Consider the following 17,435-nt stretch of genomic DNA (forward strand, 5'->3'; position numbering starts at 1 on the left):
AGCTAATAGCAGGAAGCTGTGCCCGGAGTGAAGCTTTTTTTTGCTTTAGTGTAGAAGAACCTGCACCCACCAGTGCAAAAACGTGACCAGTTCCCCACAGCGGTTGTGGGTGCCGGTCAGGGCGGCAGAGGGAGTAGCTGTGCGCCGAAGGTGCTTTCCTTTCAAAATAAAGGTTTGACCACGCATCCAGACTTCTGAGAAACCTGATTTCCAGGGATAGGGAGCTGTGTTATTTCCCGGTGGAAGCGCAGCTAGGCCAGAAGCAAGGGCAGGCTCCTGCGCAGAGCTGCCCGTCCAGCGGCAGCTATTGCCTCCGCAGTGCAGGGGGCAAAGGTCTGCCCTCGGCTTTGCTGGAAAGACACTACCGCTACCATGAACAAGGCAGGCGGCAGCCAGAATGGATTATTCTTATTAAAGTTAATGCTATACAGTATGCACTAATTATTTGGGGCAAATGCAGCACGGGAATGGGTGCAGCCTGTTTCCGCACAGGAAAGGAGACGTAGAGGAAATTTTTGTATTTATTGGCAATAAAGAAAAAAGAGAAAAAAAATCTGGAGCTTCCTTGCCAAGCTCTTCCTACAGCGGTGTAGTCGTGGCCGAGTGGTTAAGGCGATGGACTAGAAATCCATTGGGGTCTCCCCGCGCAGGTTCGAATCCTGCCGACTACGGCCGGTCTTTCCCTTTTCCTCCCGCGTCCCCGCGATCCTTTTCAGCCCGGTCCGCCCCGGCGGCAGACATCCGGCGGACGGGCCGCCGCCAGCCGGGAGAGGGGAGGCGGGTCGCCGCGAGGGCCGCGCCATGCAGCACAGCGCGGCGCCCACCGTGCTGGTCACCACCAGGTAACGCGACGGCGGAGGGGCGGCCCCGCCGCCCGCTCCAACCTGTGCGGGCGCTACGCCGCGGCCCCTCACGGCTGCCCGGGGCGGGGAGGCCGCGGCGGCGGGCCGAGGCCGAGCGAGCGCCGCACCCGGGACGCGCCGGGGAGCCGCGGCCTCGGGCGGGGCCGCCCCGGGCCAGTGTAGGGCGCCGGGCGCGGCTGGGGGCGGTTTGGAGCCGGCGGTTTTCGGCTTCTCTGGCTTTTCGGGGCCGGCGGAGATGGGAGCTGCCGGCTGCTCCGCACCCCCCCGGGTAACTTACGGACCTTTTCCCTCAGTATTGACTCTGTCGGGGGGAAACATGTTCTCCCAAGCTTTGAAAATGTGCGGCCCCCCCCCTTGTAAATATTTCTAAGTGGGTCAGAATTAATGAAATTTTGCCGTAGGAGTAAAAGGGGATGTTAAAGTGTCGTTTCGCCAGCGCCTTTGGCTGGCCCGAACTGGGGCCGCGGTTCGGTGCCGCCGCCCCGCTGCGCCTCCGCGCCCGGGAGCCCGCGGGAAGCTGCCTTAAGAGCAGGTGAAACCTGGCAGGATGGAAAACAGGCTTAAAGTCGACGAGGGAAGGGCAGAATAAGTTTCTTCTGGTTTCATGCGTTGCTAAAACGGTGGCCCGCGTACCAGCTGCACCCGGATGTGTGCAGAAACACTAGTTTCGGCTGTTTGTAGGCTTCTGAAACCTGTGTTTTCCTGGCTGTGGAAATGAAGCCAGTGCCTCGAAGAGCACACTTGTGGTGGTTTTTATAGAGAAGTGAGCGATAGAAACTTTTTTTTTCCCTCGAGATGTTTGAGAGCACGTGATCCCTGTCGGACGTGACAGGAGAAACGGTAGTGCTGATTCATCAAGGCCGTGAGTCCCGTACCTAGCGCCTAGGACAGAGGTAGAGCTGTGACGGTTTCAATCACATTAATGTTCCATTAACCTCAAAGTAGCTTCATCCTTAAATACTTCGCTGTATCAGGGCCCCTGGAAGAATGGCCCTGAACCTTCCAGCATACCTGACTTAACTCACCTATGCGCTTTTTAGGGCTGACTTTAATATTAGGTTCTTGCCCTAGAAATGGAAATCTCTGCTCTACTTTACAACCAGTAAACTTTGCCGCTAGAAAATTGTCTTACCGATACTGGAATGCTCTCAGTGATAAAATTAGATGTGTATGTGTCTGCAGGTTTGCATATTTTTTTAGTTCGTGAGACAAGATAACTGCATAGCTCTGGCCTTTTACACTCTCTGTATAGTCTTACACTCTCTATATAGGTTTTGATCTGGGAATAGATTCCTAGCTATTATGGTAAATACAAATAAATAATAATCTATATACTTGTAGTTAGGCTGTACAAAGAAATAACCATTTCCTCTTATTTTAGGCATACAACAAGGTACTAGGCATACTACTCTTTTCTCCTTTTACCATGACCTGAGTAGTCAGAGTTTGGTCGGCTTTGGGTTATCCAAGGTAGGAGGTGAACATGTTGGAAGTGGGTGCTGCTGATGGGGCTGTCTTTATCAAGAGAGGGAATAGAGGGACTGCTGTCCTGGCAGACACAACAGTGAAATAGTTTCTCTGATCACTGCACTTACATCCATTACTTTGTTTTCCCCCTTGGCAATGGCTGCTTTCCATTCATTCCCATCTTGTACCCTCAGTCAGTGCAGAAAGCACCTTGATTAAAATACAAAGACCCCATGTCATATACAAGGCAAAAAACAGGATGGAAAACTATGAGTCTTCCATGAAGTGTGGACATTGTTCAGTTCAGCTGACCTGTGCATAATCCCCTTCCTCTTTCCCTTGCTGATCCTGCATGATCTGATTGTGCGAACATGCTTGTTTTTCAGTATAACTACTATGAATGGCCTCATTGTGTTCAGGTGAAGCGATTAAGAGGAGAGTTACCGTGTGCTTTAGTGTCCCTTGAACTGTCTGTACTGTAGATCAAAGTGTAACTTAGAGATATGCCAACTGGATTTAAATGAGGAGTCGGAGCAATAAACCTGTGCATCCAGTATCAATGGCCAGCTTTCTCTTTTTTTTCCTTTTTTTTTTGAAATGTAAATTAATTGTGCATGGTGTGAAAAGTACAGCAAAATGATATTCTGTCTTGGTATTTGTAGCTGCTGCTTCCATTTGAATAACAACAATAATAGTGTAGAAAGAATTAAAACTCTGGGAGTTGTTTAATTTGTAACTAAGGCATTACAAGAACTAGAGTGTGCTTTGGGTATTTTGCTGTATCTGCCTGAGCTTCCTTGCTGATTTCTGTTGCTTTAGAATCATAATTTCCTATTAAAAGAAAAAAAAATCATACTCCTGTTGCTATGGCAGAGATGGGAGTGGTAGACTTGGTGTGGAGGAAATGATAATGAAATGGATCACGAGACATAAAGCAAACAAACAAAAATGTAGCTATTCCTCCTCCCTCTGCTCTCTTCCTAGTACACACATTTTAGCTGAGACTTAACAACTTTAAAATAAAAAGCCCAGACATAGTAAGGTACTTAACTTCATGATGTTTTTAGAACTCTGATACAGCAGCACTTACAATAAAGTTGTGTGGTCTCAGTACATTTGCACCTGGTAGATGTTTTAAGCTAAATAAGGCTGTCAAGTTGCTTCATTTCCTCTAAAGAAAATAATCATTTTGTGGAATTAGGCCAGAAAGGATGGCCTGCTGGTGTTTTCCCCTTTTATTTATCTCAGAGGTGAAAAGCAAATGAATTTGTCATTTATACCCTGTCTGTGCCTGTTACAGAAATGACAGTCAGTCCTGCCTACCAGCTGACAGACTTGTTCACTGACTGTCACAGCTGCAGTCACAACTTTTGAGTGACTCAACATCTGGAGAGCATTTTTGCTGCTATAGATATATTCTAAATAACCTCAGATCCAGCTGTCTTACTGGCAGCTGTCCTCTTAGTCTGCTCTTTGGCTGCTGCTGAAGGACACAGCTGTTATTTACATACGGGTTCAACAGACCCTTGTGCGAAACACAGGCAGTATGGCCTATATATTCTGAAGATACCTATGTGTTTGTACATATGCACTATCGAGTTTGCTTTTAAATCCTGGCAATGTGTAACTGGGAACAAAATTTGGTCTGTTAGTGCAAAGATAAGTCTTTGGTTGTCCAGAAAATGAGAACAGAACTTGAGCAAGACAAAATGACATTTAGGTATGTAGTATAAAATCTTGGCGACCGTGAAGCTATTGTTAGAGCCCTAATGTTTTAAACATGGCTTGCGAAGGGGATTGGGTAAAAAATTGGGCCTGTGCCCTTGGTTGTTGCTATTTGATTTATAGAGAACTCTCTAGATGTTCTGTTAAAATGACACTTTTTACTTAGTTTTGCATTGAAGATTCAGAGGTTGCCTTCTTGGGAAAACTCAAGTTTCAAAAGAACTTGTAAAGTTTTGACATGATGAGAAACATCTTTTGAAACTTTGTTTTAAACTAGATTTTTTTAAAACCTCTTTAAAGTGTATTTTAAGCCCATATGCCTAATGTACCCTAAGGTGAAAGGATACCTTTGTTAGTGACTGTGAACTTCCTAGGGAAGATGTAAGAATTCCAAAAGGTAGCTCTGATCCACAGAAAGTCCAGGGAAGCTGGGATTTGACATTCCCAATAACTCAAAGGTTAAAAAAAATAAGCAGAAAAGAAATGTTTAATGAAAAGGAAATTGATTTTTCGACAGTCCCTTCTGATTTCATTAAAAACCATTCACTCAGCCATAGGAAGGAAGCACTTAGAGATGTATTCAGAGAATATTTAATGCTCTGGATGATAAACTTCTTTCTACTTCTGGTAGAGTATTTGGCCTCACTAATAGCACTAGTAAATGTGCCGTGGTTTGGCATGGGCGTAATTCTGGGGAAAACATCACTAACCAGTTATGATTTCCAGTGCATTGAAACAGTTTGTTTCGTTAAACATATTGTTCTCTTCTGCCACAAAAACAACTGCTCATTCATACCCTTGGTGTATGAATAGTATAATCTGATCTTGGCATCCCTCTTTCATGCCACTTTCATGTTTGCTTGGAGAGGTTGCTCTCTGTCTAATCCTTTTACTCTCAATTCTAAAATTCCTTTGGGGGGAAAAGAATCCTATTTTCAACCCAGGCTTTGGCTGCCTATACTGTGTTGGTGCAGGTAGCAGCATTTTGAAGGTCTGGTGCTTGAAAGCCAGCTTGCAGTACAGGACCCAACTCAAAGTGGGTATAAGTCAGTGAAACCTCACAGGAGTATGATGAGCTGCATCAGTCTGTACCATTTAAGGTTTTGGCCTATCCATGTTTAACAGAGTGCTTGTCTTTGTTAATAAAGCAAATGCACTCCTCACTATTCCTTTTTCCCTCTTGCTTCCTTTCCCCTGCTGCAACCCAAACGGCACTGTTTTACAGCCCTCAGAATTGTTGCATGCTGGGCTGCGTGTAGAAACCTGTGAATCTCTTGTGTTTGGGGCAGAGAAAAGGGGATGCAAGGGTTGATGTGAAGACCAGAAAGTATTGCATGCTGCACTGTTTAAGGTACTTTGTTTTTCAGACCTTTGCACCTTATTATCAACGGAGCACCACAGAAAAACAGCAGAGCGATACGCAGAGGGCATTGCACTGTTCACGTGAGGATGGCTGGTGGTTAAAATACTGCAGTGGGAAGTGGGACGGTCAAGTTCAGTCTCCCGCTCCTTTTGGATATTGCATGTGACTGTGGGCAAGCTGGTTTAGGGCACAGTGGGGTGTAACTGAAAGAGCCAAAACCAGAGGCAGTATAACTGTATCAGCGTGGTGCCCTGCCTGAACTGATAGGCTCAGAAAAAGGGGTGAAACCATTCTGCTCAGGTGCAGCCTGGAGTTGCAGCATTTGTCCTGTTTTGGGGAGCAAGACGGTATCTCTGTGCAGGATTGTGCTTCGCGTTTATTTTTTTTAGCTTGAGCATCTGTGCAGTGTCCATTGCATGGAGTAGGCATCATGGCTGTAGCCTCAGTTCCTGCCTGTAGAGCAGAAGTAACACTAAATATGCTCAGGTAAATACCCTAAGGTCTGTGAGGTGCTTAGTAGTGTCATCAGTACTTATGGTAGGTAGATTAGGTAGCAGACAATTGTTTAAATTCTCTTTCCTTATGGACAAGACATTGACAGTCCTGTATCAAGCCACCGATGTGTATGGTAACTTAAATGAGAACAGGAAGAATGGTCTTTGACTCAGCGCCGTCAGTCTCCTTTTCCTCCATGCACAGGACTGGAGACACTGCAGATGTTCCTGGATGCAGGGTGCAATGCTGGTGTCAAATGGAGCATCTTTTCTCTCTGGAACTGTGACTGTTCCTATTTCCTTTTGAAGTAATTTCAACTAGATTTTAGTACATAATTTGAACTTCACTTGAATATTGTTTCAACTGAATATTGAAGGTATCAAGAATCATCCCGATTAAGTTTTGAGGAAGTCTTTAGTTTGGTCTTACTATTTTTTTCATCTTGCCTATCCAGCTTGCTTCCAACCTCCATCCAGCACTACTCCAGAGATCACACGGAGCCTTTGAATATTTGGATATTTGAGGTTGGAAGAAGAAACCCTTGGAAAGAACAAGAATCTCACTTCCAGTACTTAAAATAAAGGCAGAGCAGTTGCTTGTTTGAAACATGCTAAGTGGAGTAGTATCCAGATCTTCTGCAAGCCCAAACTCTCCGAGTTCCCACTAAGGTGATAGAATAGCTTTGCCACCTTGAAACCGAGCTTTTATCTTCATTTCCCCAAAGTTAGGGCTATTTTACAGGAGCAAACTAAAGCTCAGTAACAGTTACCTTGTTGAATTATCCTCTGAGATGAGACATGGATGGTTCTAACTGTTGGCAACTTTCTGAGGTTAATGTTGTGATTCTTTGTTTACTTTAGGAAACCACAGGTAGTATTGCTTTCAGGAGCATTTTCAATGGGAAAGTTGATATACTTTAGTTAGCATAGCTTTTCTGCTTTTTAGCAGCAAGATGAAGTTTTACAGTCAAGGCTGGAAGGCAGCTCAAACAGATCATATATTCCATGAACCTGCTCAAGTGGCCTAAGTCAACCAGATTTAGGGCCATCCTGATAGGTGTTTATCTCATTATCCTTAAGGGCCTCGGCAGGCTGAAACTGTCTGGTTGGCCTAGCAGTCTGCACTGCTGTCTTATGCTCTTTGTGTTTGAAGTTTTATCTAGTTCTCTGGTTGGCTCTTATAAACCTCAACTTGTCCCTGCATCCGGGCTGGCTGCTTTCTCCTTTCCTTGCTATTCTCTCTGCCGTTCCTGCAGATTTCTTATGACAAAGGAGAGGTCGGTGGCGGGAATTGTAGTGAACAGAGCTTTGCTTCATAGGAAGCCACTGAGAGATTATTGTGATCTTCTAGTCTGCCCTGCTGGGTAGTACAGAATCCTGAACTCCCGCGAATGAATTCCTCCTTTCTTCAAGAAAACCACCCCATTTTCCGCTCCCGGAGACGGTGAGTTCATGGCATTCTGTCCACCGTAGACACGGTTTTGTCCCCAGTGGCAGATGCTTTGGAACAGAACATAAGAAACAGGCCAAGTCCCTGTTTTATCTTCGTGATTGCCAGTCCTTAGTTCCACTTTCGATGGCTCGGTACCTTTGAAAAGATCATCACCAACAAAAGTCTCAGAGTGAGCTTGTTTTTGGAGCAGCCATTTTTAAGCTGCTGATTAAAAGTGAATTAAGTCTGTTTTTCAGTCCTGATGGCCAAAGTGGATAAGACTCTTAAAATATATGCTTAAACTGAATGTATTCATTGGGACTATAAATGTGCAAAACCAATACATGTCAATATCTGTGTAAACTTGTATCCTCGCAGAACAGGAGCAGTATCAGGGGTTGGGTCTGTCCTGTGTCCTGTTGAAATGGGAGTCTTTGCATGGACTTTCTGGAGCTTTGAATTGGATGCTCTGAGAGGGTCAGTTAAAAGTCTTTGTGTCAGTGCCTGAACTCTGCATGTCCTTTCCTCCCTAGGCAAATTCAGAATACTCACACGGGGCTGGATCTGTCAGTGCCAGAATACCAGGAAATCCGTGGGAAGATGATGTCTGGCCACGTAGAGTATCACATTGTTGTTGTTACCCGACTGGCTGCCTTCAAATCAGCAAAGCACAAGCCTGAGGATGTGGTTCAGTTTATGGTAAGTGTTTAATCAGTGCTGTGTTAGAGATCTTTTTTTTTTCTTTTTTTCTTAATCAGCTTTGATTATTTTGGTCCTGATGTAACAGATACTTTGTCATCAGCCTCCCTGTTTCAAGGTCCTTGATAGGACAATGCAATCTGTACCGTTCCTGCAATAGCAATATTATACATCTATTAATTGAACTTTTCATTCTAGGAGCTCAAAGCAGCATTGACTCTTTGTTATTGCCTTTAAGGCTTTTTGCATTATGGGTGCAACAAATAGAAACCTATTAAGGTTTTTAGAAGTCCTGCTAGAAAATTAGTTTCTCTAATATATGTATAAGTAGTAGGACTTGGTACAAAAGCACGAAATGTGAAATAATTGTATAATAGTTTACTTGAATGGAAAGAGAGTCACATGGGGTAATAAAAGGAATTAACCTTGCAGTAAATTCATGTCTGAGGCTTGACATGGTTTTTAAACTCATTAGTAAGAGTGTTCTACAAGTAAGTGTCCCTGTAAAACATTAGTGAATTGGATTATCTTTTTCATGATACCTGCAAACTAAATGTTTGAAAATGTGGTGCATGAGATTCATCTCACCTGGTTCAAGTCATCTGTAGCGTGTATGCATCCATTTGTGCTGCCTCACCCTGGGCTATCTGTTGTGTTGATGGAAAGAGGTGCACTCAGAGTAGATTTCATTGATCCACTTTAGATGTGCACTCTAGGCTGGAGCTGAATCATTCCCTAGAAATGCCTTTCTCTGCTATTGCCTGTAAAGGAACTCTAAGGTACTGGACCATCCTGTATGCTGCGAGCTTCTACACTTGTTGAATGTTTTGGTGATAACTGTTATGTTGGAGTGATGAGTGTGGTTACCTGGTAGACCACAGGCTGCTAGCACTAGTGTAACTCCCAGTCACTAAGATGCAGTTCGTAAGTGCATATGTAAACAGCCTGATTTGCCAATAAAGCAACATCTGTGAATCTTGTGAAGAGATAGTCTCCAGCCTTGGAGATATTCAAAAGCCATCTGGGCACAGTCCTGGGCAACATGCTGTAGGTGACCCCACTTGAGCAGAGGGGTTGGACTAGGTGATCTCCAGAGGTCCCTTCCAACCTCAGCCATTCTGTGATTCTGTGATGCACAATGAGGAGAGAATCTCTGACTTCTTTTGTGCTCCTCAGGCTATAGCTTTATGGTAGAGGCAGCAGTTCTGTCATAAGAGGCTGTCTTGTTCATCAACTTGTTCCAGACTGCTTGTTCTCACTCTCACAGTACTTCCTTCTTTGTGCCCATGCTGGTTATCATGTGGCCATTCTGTGAAGTGAGCTGAGGAACTGGTCCTGGCTATAAAAGGGCATTTTGGGGTTTGCTGCTTGATTCTAATTTATACCTGTTTCTTGAGTCTGCATGTTGTGCAGCCACATTAGTTTGTTCTGGTACAGAGGATGGGCCAGAGATGGGCGGTTGAGTAGGGAATGTGGAATCACTTTCTTTTGCAGCCTAGCATTCTTATATTATGCAACATTTCCATGCAGCTCTGTGGAAGAGAGAACCCAACTGAAAATCAGGTACTTAACTGTCCTATTGTCATCTAGCAGAAAAAGCAGGTAAAATCATCTTTCCTATAAAGAGAGGAAAGAGACTTACTGCTATGGCCCCCCTGCTTGCTGAGGCTGTCCATTCCCATGTCTGTTTTATCTGTGTAAGGAGATTTTCTGCATTTAGTTGCTCTTCTCAAGTGAAATGAACTTTTCTGATTTCTTTTCTGGTCAGACCTCCTGACATTTCCCTCTTCCTGAAGAAGCAAATTGTGCTGTAGTCTGACAGGAATAACATTTGTCTCATCAGATATGTTTTGTTCAGCTGACTAAGTCTGATATGCTAAATAGTTTTGGTATATGAGAGTAATTTAAAACTCTGAACTCAGAGGTTGGAGGATGGATGCTTTGCATCAGTTCATTCCATTAAGTCTTTTCTGTATGTATTACTGGGAGGAATGGAGAGGTTCACCTGTCCTAATTTATCTCTCTGTAAGATTGATATTTTAATCTGAGTCTGTCACTACTTTTATGGTCAATGGGAAGAAAGGGAATGAGGTGACTCATCCTTTGAAAATGCCTCTCCTCTTTGACGGTAAAGGGAGCAGCAGTCTAAATTTTAGACAGCTGGGTTGGGGGGGCTTCAACTCCATGCTAAAATGTTTAAGGCTCAATTGAGTTGCGCAAAGCTAGCTGTCTAGGCTGTCTGAGGTGCCCTGGAGTTTTCCACCTAGCTTTCAGAAGGTTGTGGGTGTCGTACAGGTTCTGTGTGGTATCTGTCTGCCCCACACAAGTGCCTTGGATACCCCCCATCAAATGGCATCAGATGCCTGTGTTTAGGCAGATCAGTCTGGTCTCTACGATTAGATGCCTGTATCTGCTGCAGATCTCTACGCTCCCATCCCAGTCAGTGCAGTACTGTTGAGAAGGATGTACCTGAGCAACTACTGTGTGGGGGAATTCAGTTTGCTAAATGCCTGGTAGCACCTGAGAAGCCGTAAGTTATCCCAGATGCCTGCATAGAGCTGACGGATATAGCACTGCACGTAAAGACACTGGCAGGGAACCAGGTGAGGTACCCTGCGCCATCTGAGATACCTCTGGTTGCATGTGTTTAGGTGGCTGGCTGAATCCCCCATGTGCCTGTTTTTGGGTGAATTGAGTTGCTCTCACATCTCACCAAAATGTAGTGACTAGATCTGACTATAATGAGAGCTGAGGTACCTAATGTGCGTGTACATTTAGGCGAGTGTCTTAATCTGGAGATAAATCCCCACCCTGTGGTCAGGTGAGGTGAATTTCACCCACTGAGCTTAGTGTCTGACTTTGCATAGTGCCCCACTGTACTGCATGTGGTTGCAGCCCAAGCAAGCAGTGAGACCCTCCCCAAAGAGTGTGCTGGGTAAGTATAAGAGAACAAGACAACTGGGGAAGTACTAGGGAGGGATGAGGCAGCAGGTCTAAAATGTGAAATTTGTGTAGCAAAGGCAAGCGAGTGAGATGAGACATCTGAAGGAGAAAAAAGAAGCCACACTATGGATGTTCTGCCTTCCCAAGCATGTGAGCAGAATGGGAGAGGACATGGTTTTTGCTACTGTTGAAACTATAAAATCTGAGAGGTCAGACGAGGGAGCCAGTGTCATGCTGCTGAGGCTACAGGTAGGTTAGAAGTGATTGGTAGGTAAGGTAGGATTTTCATTAGCTCTGTGTAGGAGAATCCGATTTTTGTGGCCTCAGGAACCAGGTATGTCTTTTGGGAGCCTCTGCTTTTCTTTTTCTTCCTCCTGCTTTCCCTCTTTCTCTACCAGAAACATTAGCTAAACTCATTTTCCATACCTAGCTGCTCTTTCCCCTGCTACCAGTTGAAGTCGCTGCCCTCTGCGCTCTTGTGCCTTAGGTGGCAGCAGTGAAGCTGGCTTTCTGCGTGCTCAGCCGTTAGCAACCGCAGGCAGTATTTATTGCTCAAGCAGCTTTTCTATGTCCCCTGGCAAATGGTGATGAGTGAAACGGGCATCCTCTAAGTTAGCTCTGACCTCTGGTCTACCATTTAGACCACTCTGAAACAAGATATATTAAGGGCTTATGACCAAAACTAGATGAACAGCAAAAACAGATTTCACATCTGACTTGTGGATTTACTAGCCATAGTGGGACTATGCAAAATCAGTGTCATAGCATTTACAGCTGAAGTATTTGGGGCTTTGGCAGAAGAAGAAAATCACCGTGATGACCTTCAGATCTAAATTCTTAGAAACTGGAGAGATTTTTTTATTAAAAACTGTCATTTGTAAAATACAGCAGGAGGGTCGTAGGACTGTTTAACCTTGAGGTTATGTTTGATTAATTAAAGGAAAACTCAGCTGTGTTTCTTTCAGAGGCCAGAATCCTCTTGCCTATTGAAACAGTGAAATTGGTTTTAGCTTTCATACGGCATTAGAGGTACCACTACAAGGTAACATTTAATTATTGCCTGTAGATCTGCCATTTTCTTTGAGAGAAAAAAGGTCTTTGTTTATCTTAAATGCCTTTCTTCTAGCCACACCTCACGTTTTTAGTAATTAACTTTTTTCTCTTCCCAGTCTTATTGACACCCATCCTATAGTGCCTTCTCTTTCTATATGTGCCCCATATAATTACTTGGGGTTTTTTTAAAGTTACATTTGTTAATTAAGCTTTTTCTTTTTCAAAACTGGACAGCTACTACTGTTGTTTGACAGACACAGCAAATTTTTAGGAGGGTTTTACTGTGAACCTTTCTTCCTCATAAAATGAGGGAAGAATGTATGTATGTGGCTATGAATACATCTAAGTTTTGATCATTGCAAGTTTGCATATGTTCACCTTCTTTCTTTGGGCCTCAAAATCTGTCTGTGAGTTGGGGTTGCTGTTTCCTGACTGTACAGGTGAAGATAAATTCCTTCTCATGCTGACCATCCAGTCCTGTACAGAAAGAATTGTCTGTGATGTGAAGGGCGGGGGGGGGGGGGGGGGGGGGAAATCCCTGCTCAGTGTAGCAATTCATTCAGGGGCTGCTAAGAATTCCTGTTAATTAAAAAGAAATATTAGAGTGTTTGCTCTTCTGCTGGGCAAAACAGGTGGGGAGAACAGCATGTGGTCATGTAATTAAAATCTACCATAATACATCTCCACAAGGTCACCAAGGACCATTAATTCTGGTAGGACTTAACTGGGGAGAGTACAAGTGAAAACCTGGTTTGCATTCTCTGTGAGACGGGATGCTTTTTATTCCTGTGTCCAAAGCTGATAGTTGTTTTAAAGGATAACACTGCTGTAGCTCCATTTTCTGACAGTGTTAAGAAGTTAAGAAAACCACAGTAGCCATCTGTATTTCGTGAAATACTGTAAAATGAAGAGCACTCTCTGTGCTCTTCAGTACTGTGCATTGGCTGGCCAAAGGGATTGAGTTAGCTTTATCTGAGGCCTCCACTTAGTTGAACTCCTCGCTGTAAATAAAAAGCGTATGAAGACAAGTTTGAGGTCAGAAATGGGGCACTGAACGGAGGCATTAAATCCCATTAATGCTGAGTGGGATCAAATTCTCTTATGCACATTTGAGAGTCCCAGGCTCATATCCTGCAGGCATTTTGGTGTGTGTACTTTATGCATAGGACTTTCATGAAAAAGGATGCAAGGCACATGCATGAGATTTGAGGGATTAACAGCAAACTTCAGGCTTTCACTTTGAACTTCCTGGTGGTTTTCTTAGCCTCCTAGCTATTTTTGATCATATTCAACTTACTTATTTATTCCTAGTACAAAAAACCTTCAGCCCATCCCTGACTCTCTTTCAGTCCCATGTTGAATGTTAATTGTTAAAGGCAGATAGGGTCTTGACCTGGCAAGTAGGCACATGCTTTGCTGTATTTGCATGATTAATTCTTTTGAAGTTAAGTAGATGGGGCCTCTGATATTGTGAGTTGACAGAGCTCCCTTGAAGTCAGTACGCTTAGGCTGACTTGCAGCAGGTGGGGATTTAGCTCAGTAGTATTCATGGGAGTTCAGCTAGAGGCATGGAGGGGTGTGAATAATTGCAGGATCAAGACCTAGAGGTAGCATAAGAAAAAAATGAATATTAATAAAATGGGATTTTATTTACTTAATAGGACTGATAAAATGTTTTTTAGAGCAGCAGGGTTGGGTTTATTTTAAACCTGTGGTCTTGGGCCATAGAATCCACAGACTGTTTTCAAAGGGTTGTGAATGGTAACCAGGAAAAGAAAGGTTTAATTTGCTATGTGATGATCTGCCTTTCTCCTGGAAAATTGTTAGAGGGCATCAAATTGGAAGTGTTGAAAATTGTCACAGTAGAGCAGTGCTTCATGACTGGAAAGAAGTGAGAATGCTCTGGATGAGGAGTGGGATAGGACCCAAGAAAATGCACTTTCTGGGACCTGGCTGGCTCTGTGATGGCCCCTGGGGTGCCTCTGTGTTGCTTCCTTGAAATGGGAAGAGCCTGGTGCATCTGGACTGAGGCATCTGGATTCAACCAGCCTTATTAGCTTGGTTTTGGTACTGGTAATGCAGCAAAATGGCAGTAGGCTGCGGAGCAAAGGGGAAGAGAAGCCAGTTGCAGCTGGGGGCAGAGGCAGAAGGACAGTAGGCAAGGAGTTGGACCCAGCAAGGGTTTGCTCTGGCCAGCTTGGGACTTAGGCAAGTGGGGAATGGCCTGGTCTGGAGGATTAATATCTCCAATGGTACGTTATCCCAGCAGAGGGCATCCCTGCACTGTTGGAAATTAGTTCACATGGTGTGTTGCAGTCTTTTGGGTAGCATATTAGTATGCATGGGCTATAGTACTGGCACACTCTGTATGCTGTATAGTGTGTTATAGTTGGTGGTTGTTGTTCAAAGCCCACACAGATTCACAATGGCTCAATTAGTGATAGGATGCGAGGATGTGCATTTACTTTAGATTCAATGGTGTAATTAGACGTAAATTGAGACTTAGGAATATTTTGCAGCATTTGATAGGGGAGGAATGAAAATTAAGAGGGAAAAGAAATAAGTTTGTGTGTCTCAGTTCAGCATTCCTTTCTGACTATTTTAAAGCTGTTTTGGCCTAGTCTTGTTGATTGGCTACTGACTTGTAATGCTTTCAGACATTAACTTGTTATTTATTATTGCAATTAATTATACATTAAACATTTTTTGCAAATCAGACTTGCTTATTTTTCTGGGCAGAGGGTAATATTGTTTTTTCTTTTGAAAAAGAGCAAGTAAATTCCTCACTGCCCTTACAGTCATGCTCACTCAGTGTGTTTGGAAGGGGCTCTCGCATCATACCCATTTCATGGTGCTGCTGGGACCTAGCAAACTAGAAATGTATAGCAGTTTAGAAATTCAAGGATTGCTTTCCTCTGTCTTATGGGTTTATCAAAAGGAGGATTGTCTTATTCTGGGAATATCTCTTTATTTCCATCACTTTGGTGCTTGGCTGTTGAATTGCATTTCAGATCCCGCATGCAGAGCACAGCGTTGCTTACATTTGCCTGTGTTGCTCACAGGAAGCAAGTCTAAAGTTCTTGTTGTTCATTCCCCTGTCAACTCAGGTTTGTTTCTATGCTTCAGATTTTTCTGATAGAGCTGCTCACTATTCTTTATGGCTATGTCTAGTTTAGGAAACTAGTCTAGGTGTGGCTGTTAATGTCACAACCTGTTCTCTGGCCTAGAGGCCAGTTAGCACAGTCTGGCTGCATCCGTGCTATTAAACTCTCTTACCATCCACAAGTGGCAGTACCCAAGCTGGCTACCGAGCGGTCTCCGCACCGGGCTAAATCCTGGACTGGAAAGTTACTTGGAAGAGTGCTAGTTGCCTAGAGCCAAAACTGTGCCAGGACTATCAGGTTCCAGTAGACACTATCAAGTTCCAGTGCTTGGAAATATGCCCTGACACTGTTTAGCTTGCTAGTGTAGATGTAGCTTATGCATTCTAGATTAATTTGTTTCCTCCTCTGTTTCTGTGCTTTTGGTTCGGCTCACTTTCTTTTATCACTGTGTTGGTGGAAGTATTCTGCCTTCTTTCATCTCAAGATGTGCTGCTTGAGTTTACCTCGTGCGTTGTAGTGTTAATTAGGAGTCCTTCCACTGAAGTTCACCAACACATGTTACAGGAGAAGGGCTGGACCATAGTAAAAGATCTGTCTCATAAGCACTCTAAACCACTATTTTTCAGTTTTCTTTTGATTTAACTGTCTGTTTATTTGGACACGTTAATAGATTTGGGAGCTGTAGGGGGCCATGATGAATATAGCCTGTGATAATACCACGGTCACAGAGCATGACAGTCACTCTCCATTATGCCTGTAATGTCAGTTAAAGATAGTGTTTTGTTTGTGTTTTTTTCTTTTTTGCTTTTTCTTAAGGGGCCCAGCCTGGAATTCAAAACTTAACGTGGCATAGCCTCCGCCCCGCTTCTAGCCGGTGTTCCCATGGTTATTGCTTTCCCTCTAGTATCTTTCACCACATTTCTTTTCAGACTTCCCATATTTGTCTGTAAAAGGAATGGCTGTATTCACTGCAGGCATCTTCTCCCTGTCTAAGAACCTGTAGGCCTCAGCCAAGTTGTTGTTTGTTTGTTGTTATTTTTGTTGTGTCGTCCCCCCCCCCCCCGACATGGGTAAACTAAAGAGTCAGGGGTCAGTTGAGGTCTGTGTCCTAGTTTCTGTATTAGGTGCTATGCAGGGCAGCAAATTCACCTGTTGTTCAGGCCTTAAGAGCCAGAAGGGCGCAGCAGCCCACCAGGGCTGAGAAGTCTGTCTTCTGGCACAGTGGTGGAAAGATTCCTGCTGCTCTCTCGGTCACATACCTATTTGGCTAGGCTTCTCTTCCCCTTACGCCTTTTGCGGCTAGGCATCAAATAGCTCATTTTTATTGGGCAAGAGTTTTTGCTGTCAGAGAGAAGTATCTGGAGCTCTGCTCTTCCCTGTCTTTTATTAGCTGGTGACTCGGGCAAATGGACTCTTGGTATCCGGCAACGAAATTCTATTTTGTTAGAGGAGCGGATCTTAATAACTGAATTAGAAAACAGGCAGCAATACTTGGAGATGCACTGTGTAGATAACAGGCTTTTGCCAGGCCATATGTAAAGCTCCTTGGTAATACATGTTTTTCCAGTTCAGTGTCCAGAGTTAATGTTTCACGGTGCTTAAACTGCTGCTTGATGCCTGTGTCTTCCCTTTGCCTGTAAAGAAACTTACACCGGCAGCGTATTTCATTGCAGGTTTCCAAGAAGTACAGCGAGATAGAAGAGCTCTACCACAGGCTGGCAACACGATATCCACAGGCTTCTCTTCCACTCTTACCCAGAAAAGTTCTCTTCGTGGGGGAGTCTGACATTTGTGAGCGAAGAACAATGTTCAATGATATCATGAAATCCATCTCGAAAGATGAGGATCTAGCAACAAGTCCTGAGTTACTGGAATTCTTAGGTAACTGAAAGATGTGAGTGTCCCCTCTCCCTTGAGTGTGCTTTATAAAAGTATTATTAAGTTCTTGATGCAGGTAGTCAAAAACTAGAAAGTGACAGAATAAAGGCTGTCATTAGAAACAATCCCTTGTGCATCTGCACAGTCATGATTGCCAGTATTTTCCCCTCCTCCTCAGAGGGCACATGCCTCATTCAGAAGCATCAATGCCGTGGTGCTCACTTTGAAGATATTCACTGCGCCATCTCTCATTTCTGTTAGGCATATACCTACGCTGTGATTTGGAACACCCAAGTTTAGAAGTCTAAATAATCATCTATCATCACTGGAGAGATGAACCCTAAAGGGACAGTGCAGGAGCTCCCTTAACGAACAACTGTTCTGTGTTTGCTTGGTTTTTTGTTCATAATAAGA

The 17,435-nt window shown here is 44.0% G+C and overlaps 1 protein-coding gene and 1 non-coding gene across 2 annotated transcripts in view; both read left to right on the forward strand.

Annotated features, from left to right (window-relative positions):
• The first annotated feature begins 589 nt into the window (after positions 1-589).
• TRNAS-AGA (transfer RNA serine (anticodon AGA)) lies at positions 590-671 on the forward strand. The gene has a single exon. It is a non-coding gene; the product is annotated as a tRNA-Ser (tRNA).
• An 18-nt stretch (positions 672-689) lies between these two features.
• The window catches only part of HS1BP3 (HCLS1 binding protein 3), a 53,715-nt gene continuing 36,969 nt past the window's right edge, over positions 690-17,435 (forward strand). Inside the window, exons 1-3 of the mRNA XM_026092338.2 lie at positions 690-842; positions 7,878-8,043; positions 16,817-17,024. Coding sequence (XP_025948123.2) covers positions 802-842; positions 7,878-8,043; positions 16,817-17,024 — 415 coding nt within the window. The 5' untranslated portion in view covers positions 690-801. The remainder of the gene's footprint in view (positions 843-7,877; positions 8,044-16,816; positions 17,025-17,435) is intronic.

Source organism: Dromaius novaehollandiae, chromosome 3, assembly GCF_036370855.1.
Source record: "Dromaius novaehollandiae isolate bDroNov1 chromosome 3, bDroNov1.hap1, whole genome shotgun sequence".
Lineage (NCBI taxonomy): Eukaryota > Metazoa > Chordata > Aves > Casuariiformes > Dromaiidae > Dromaius > Dromaius novaehollandiae.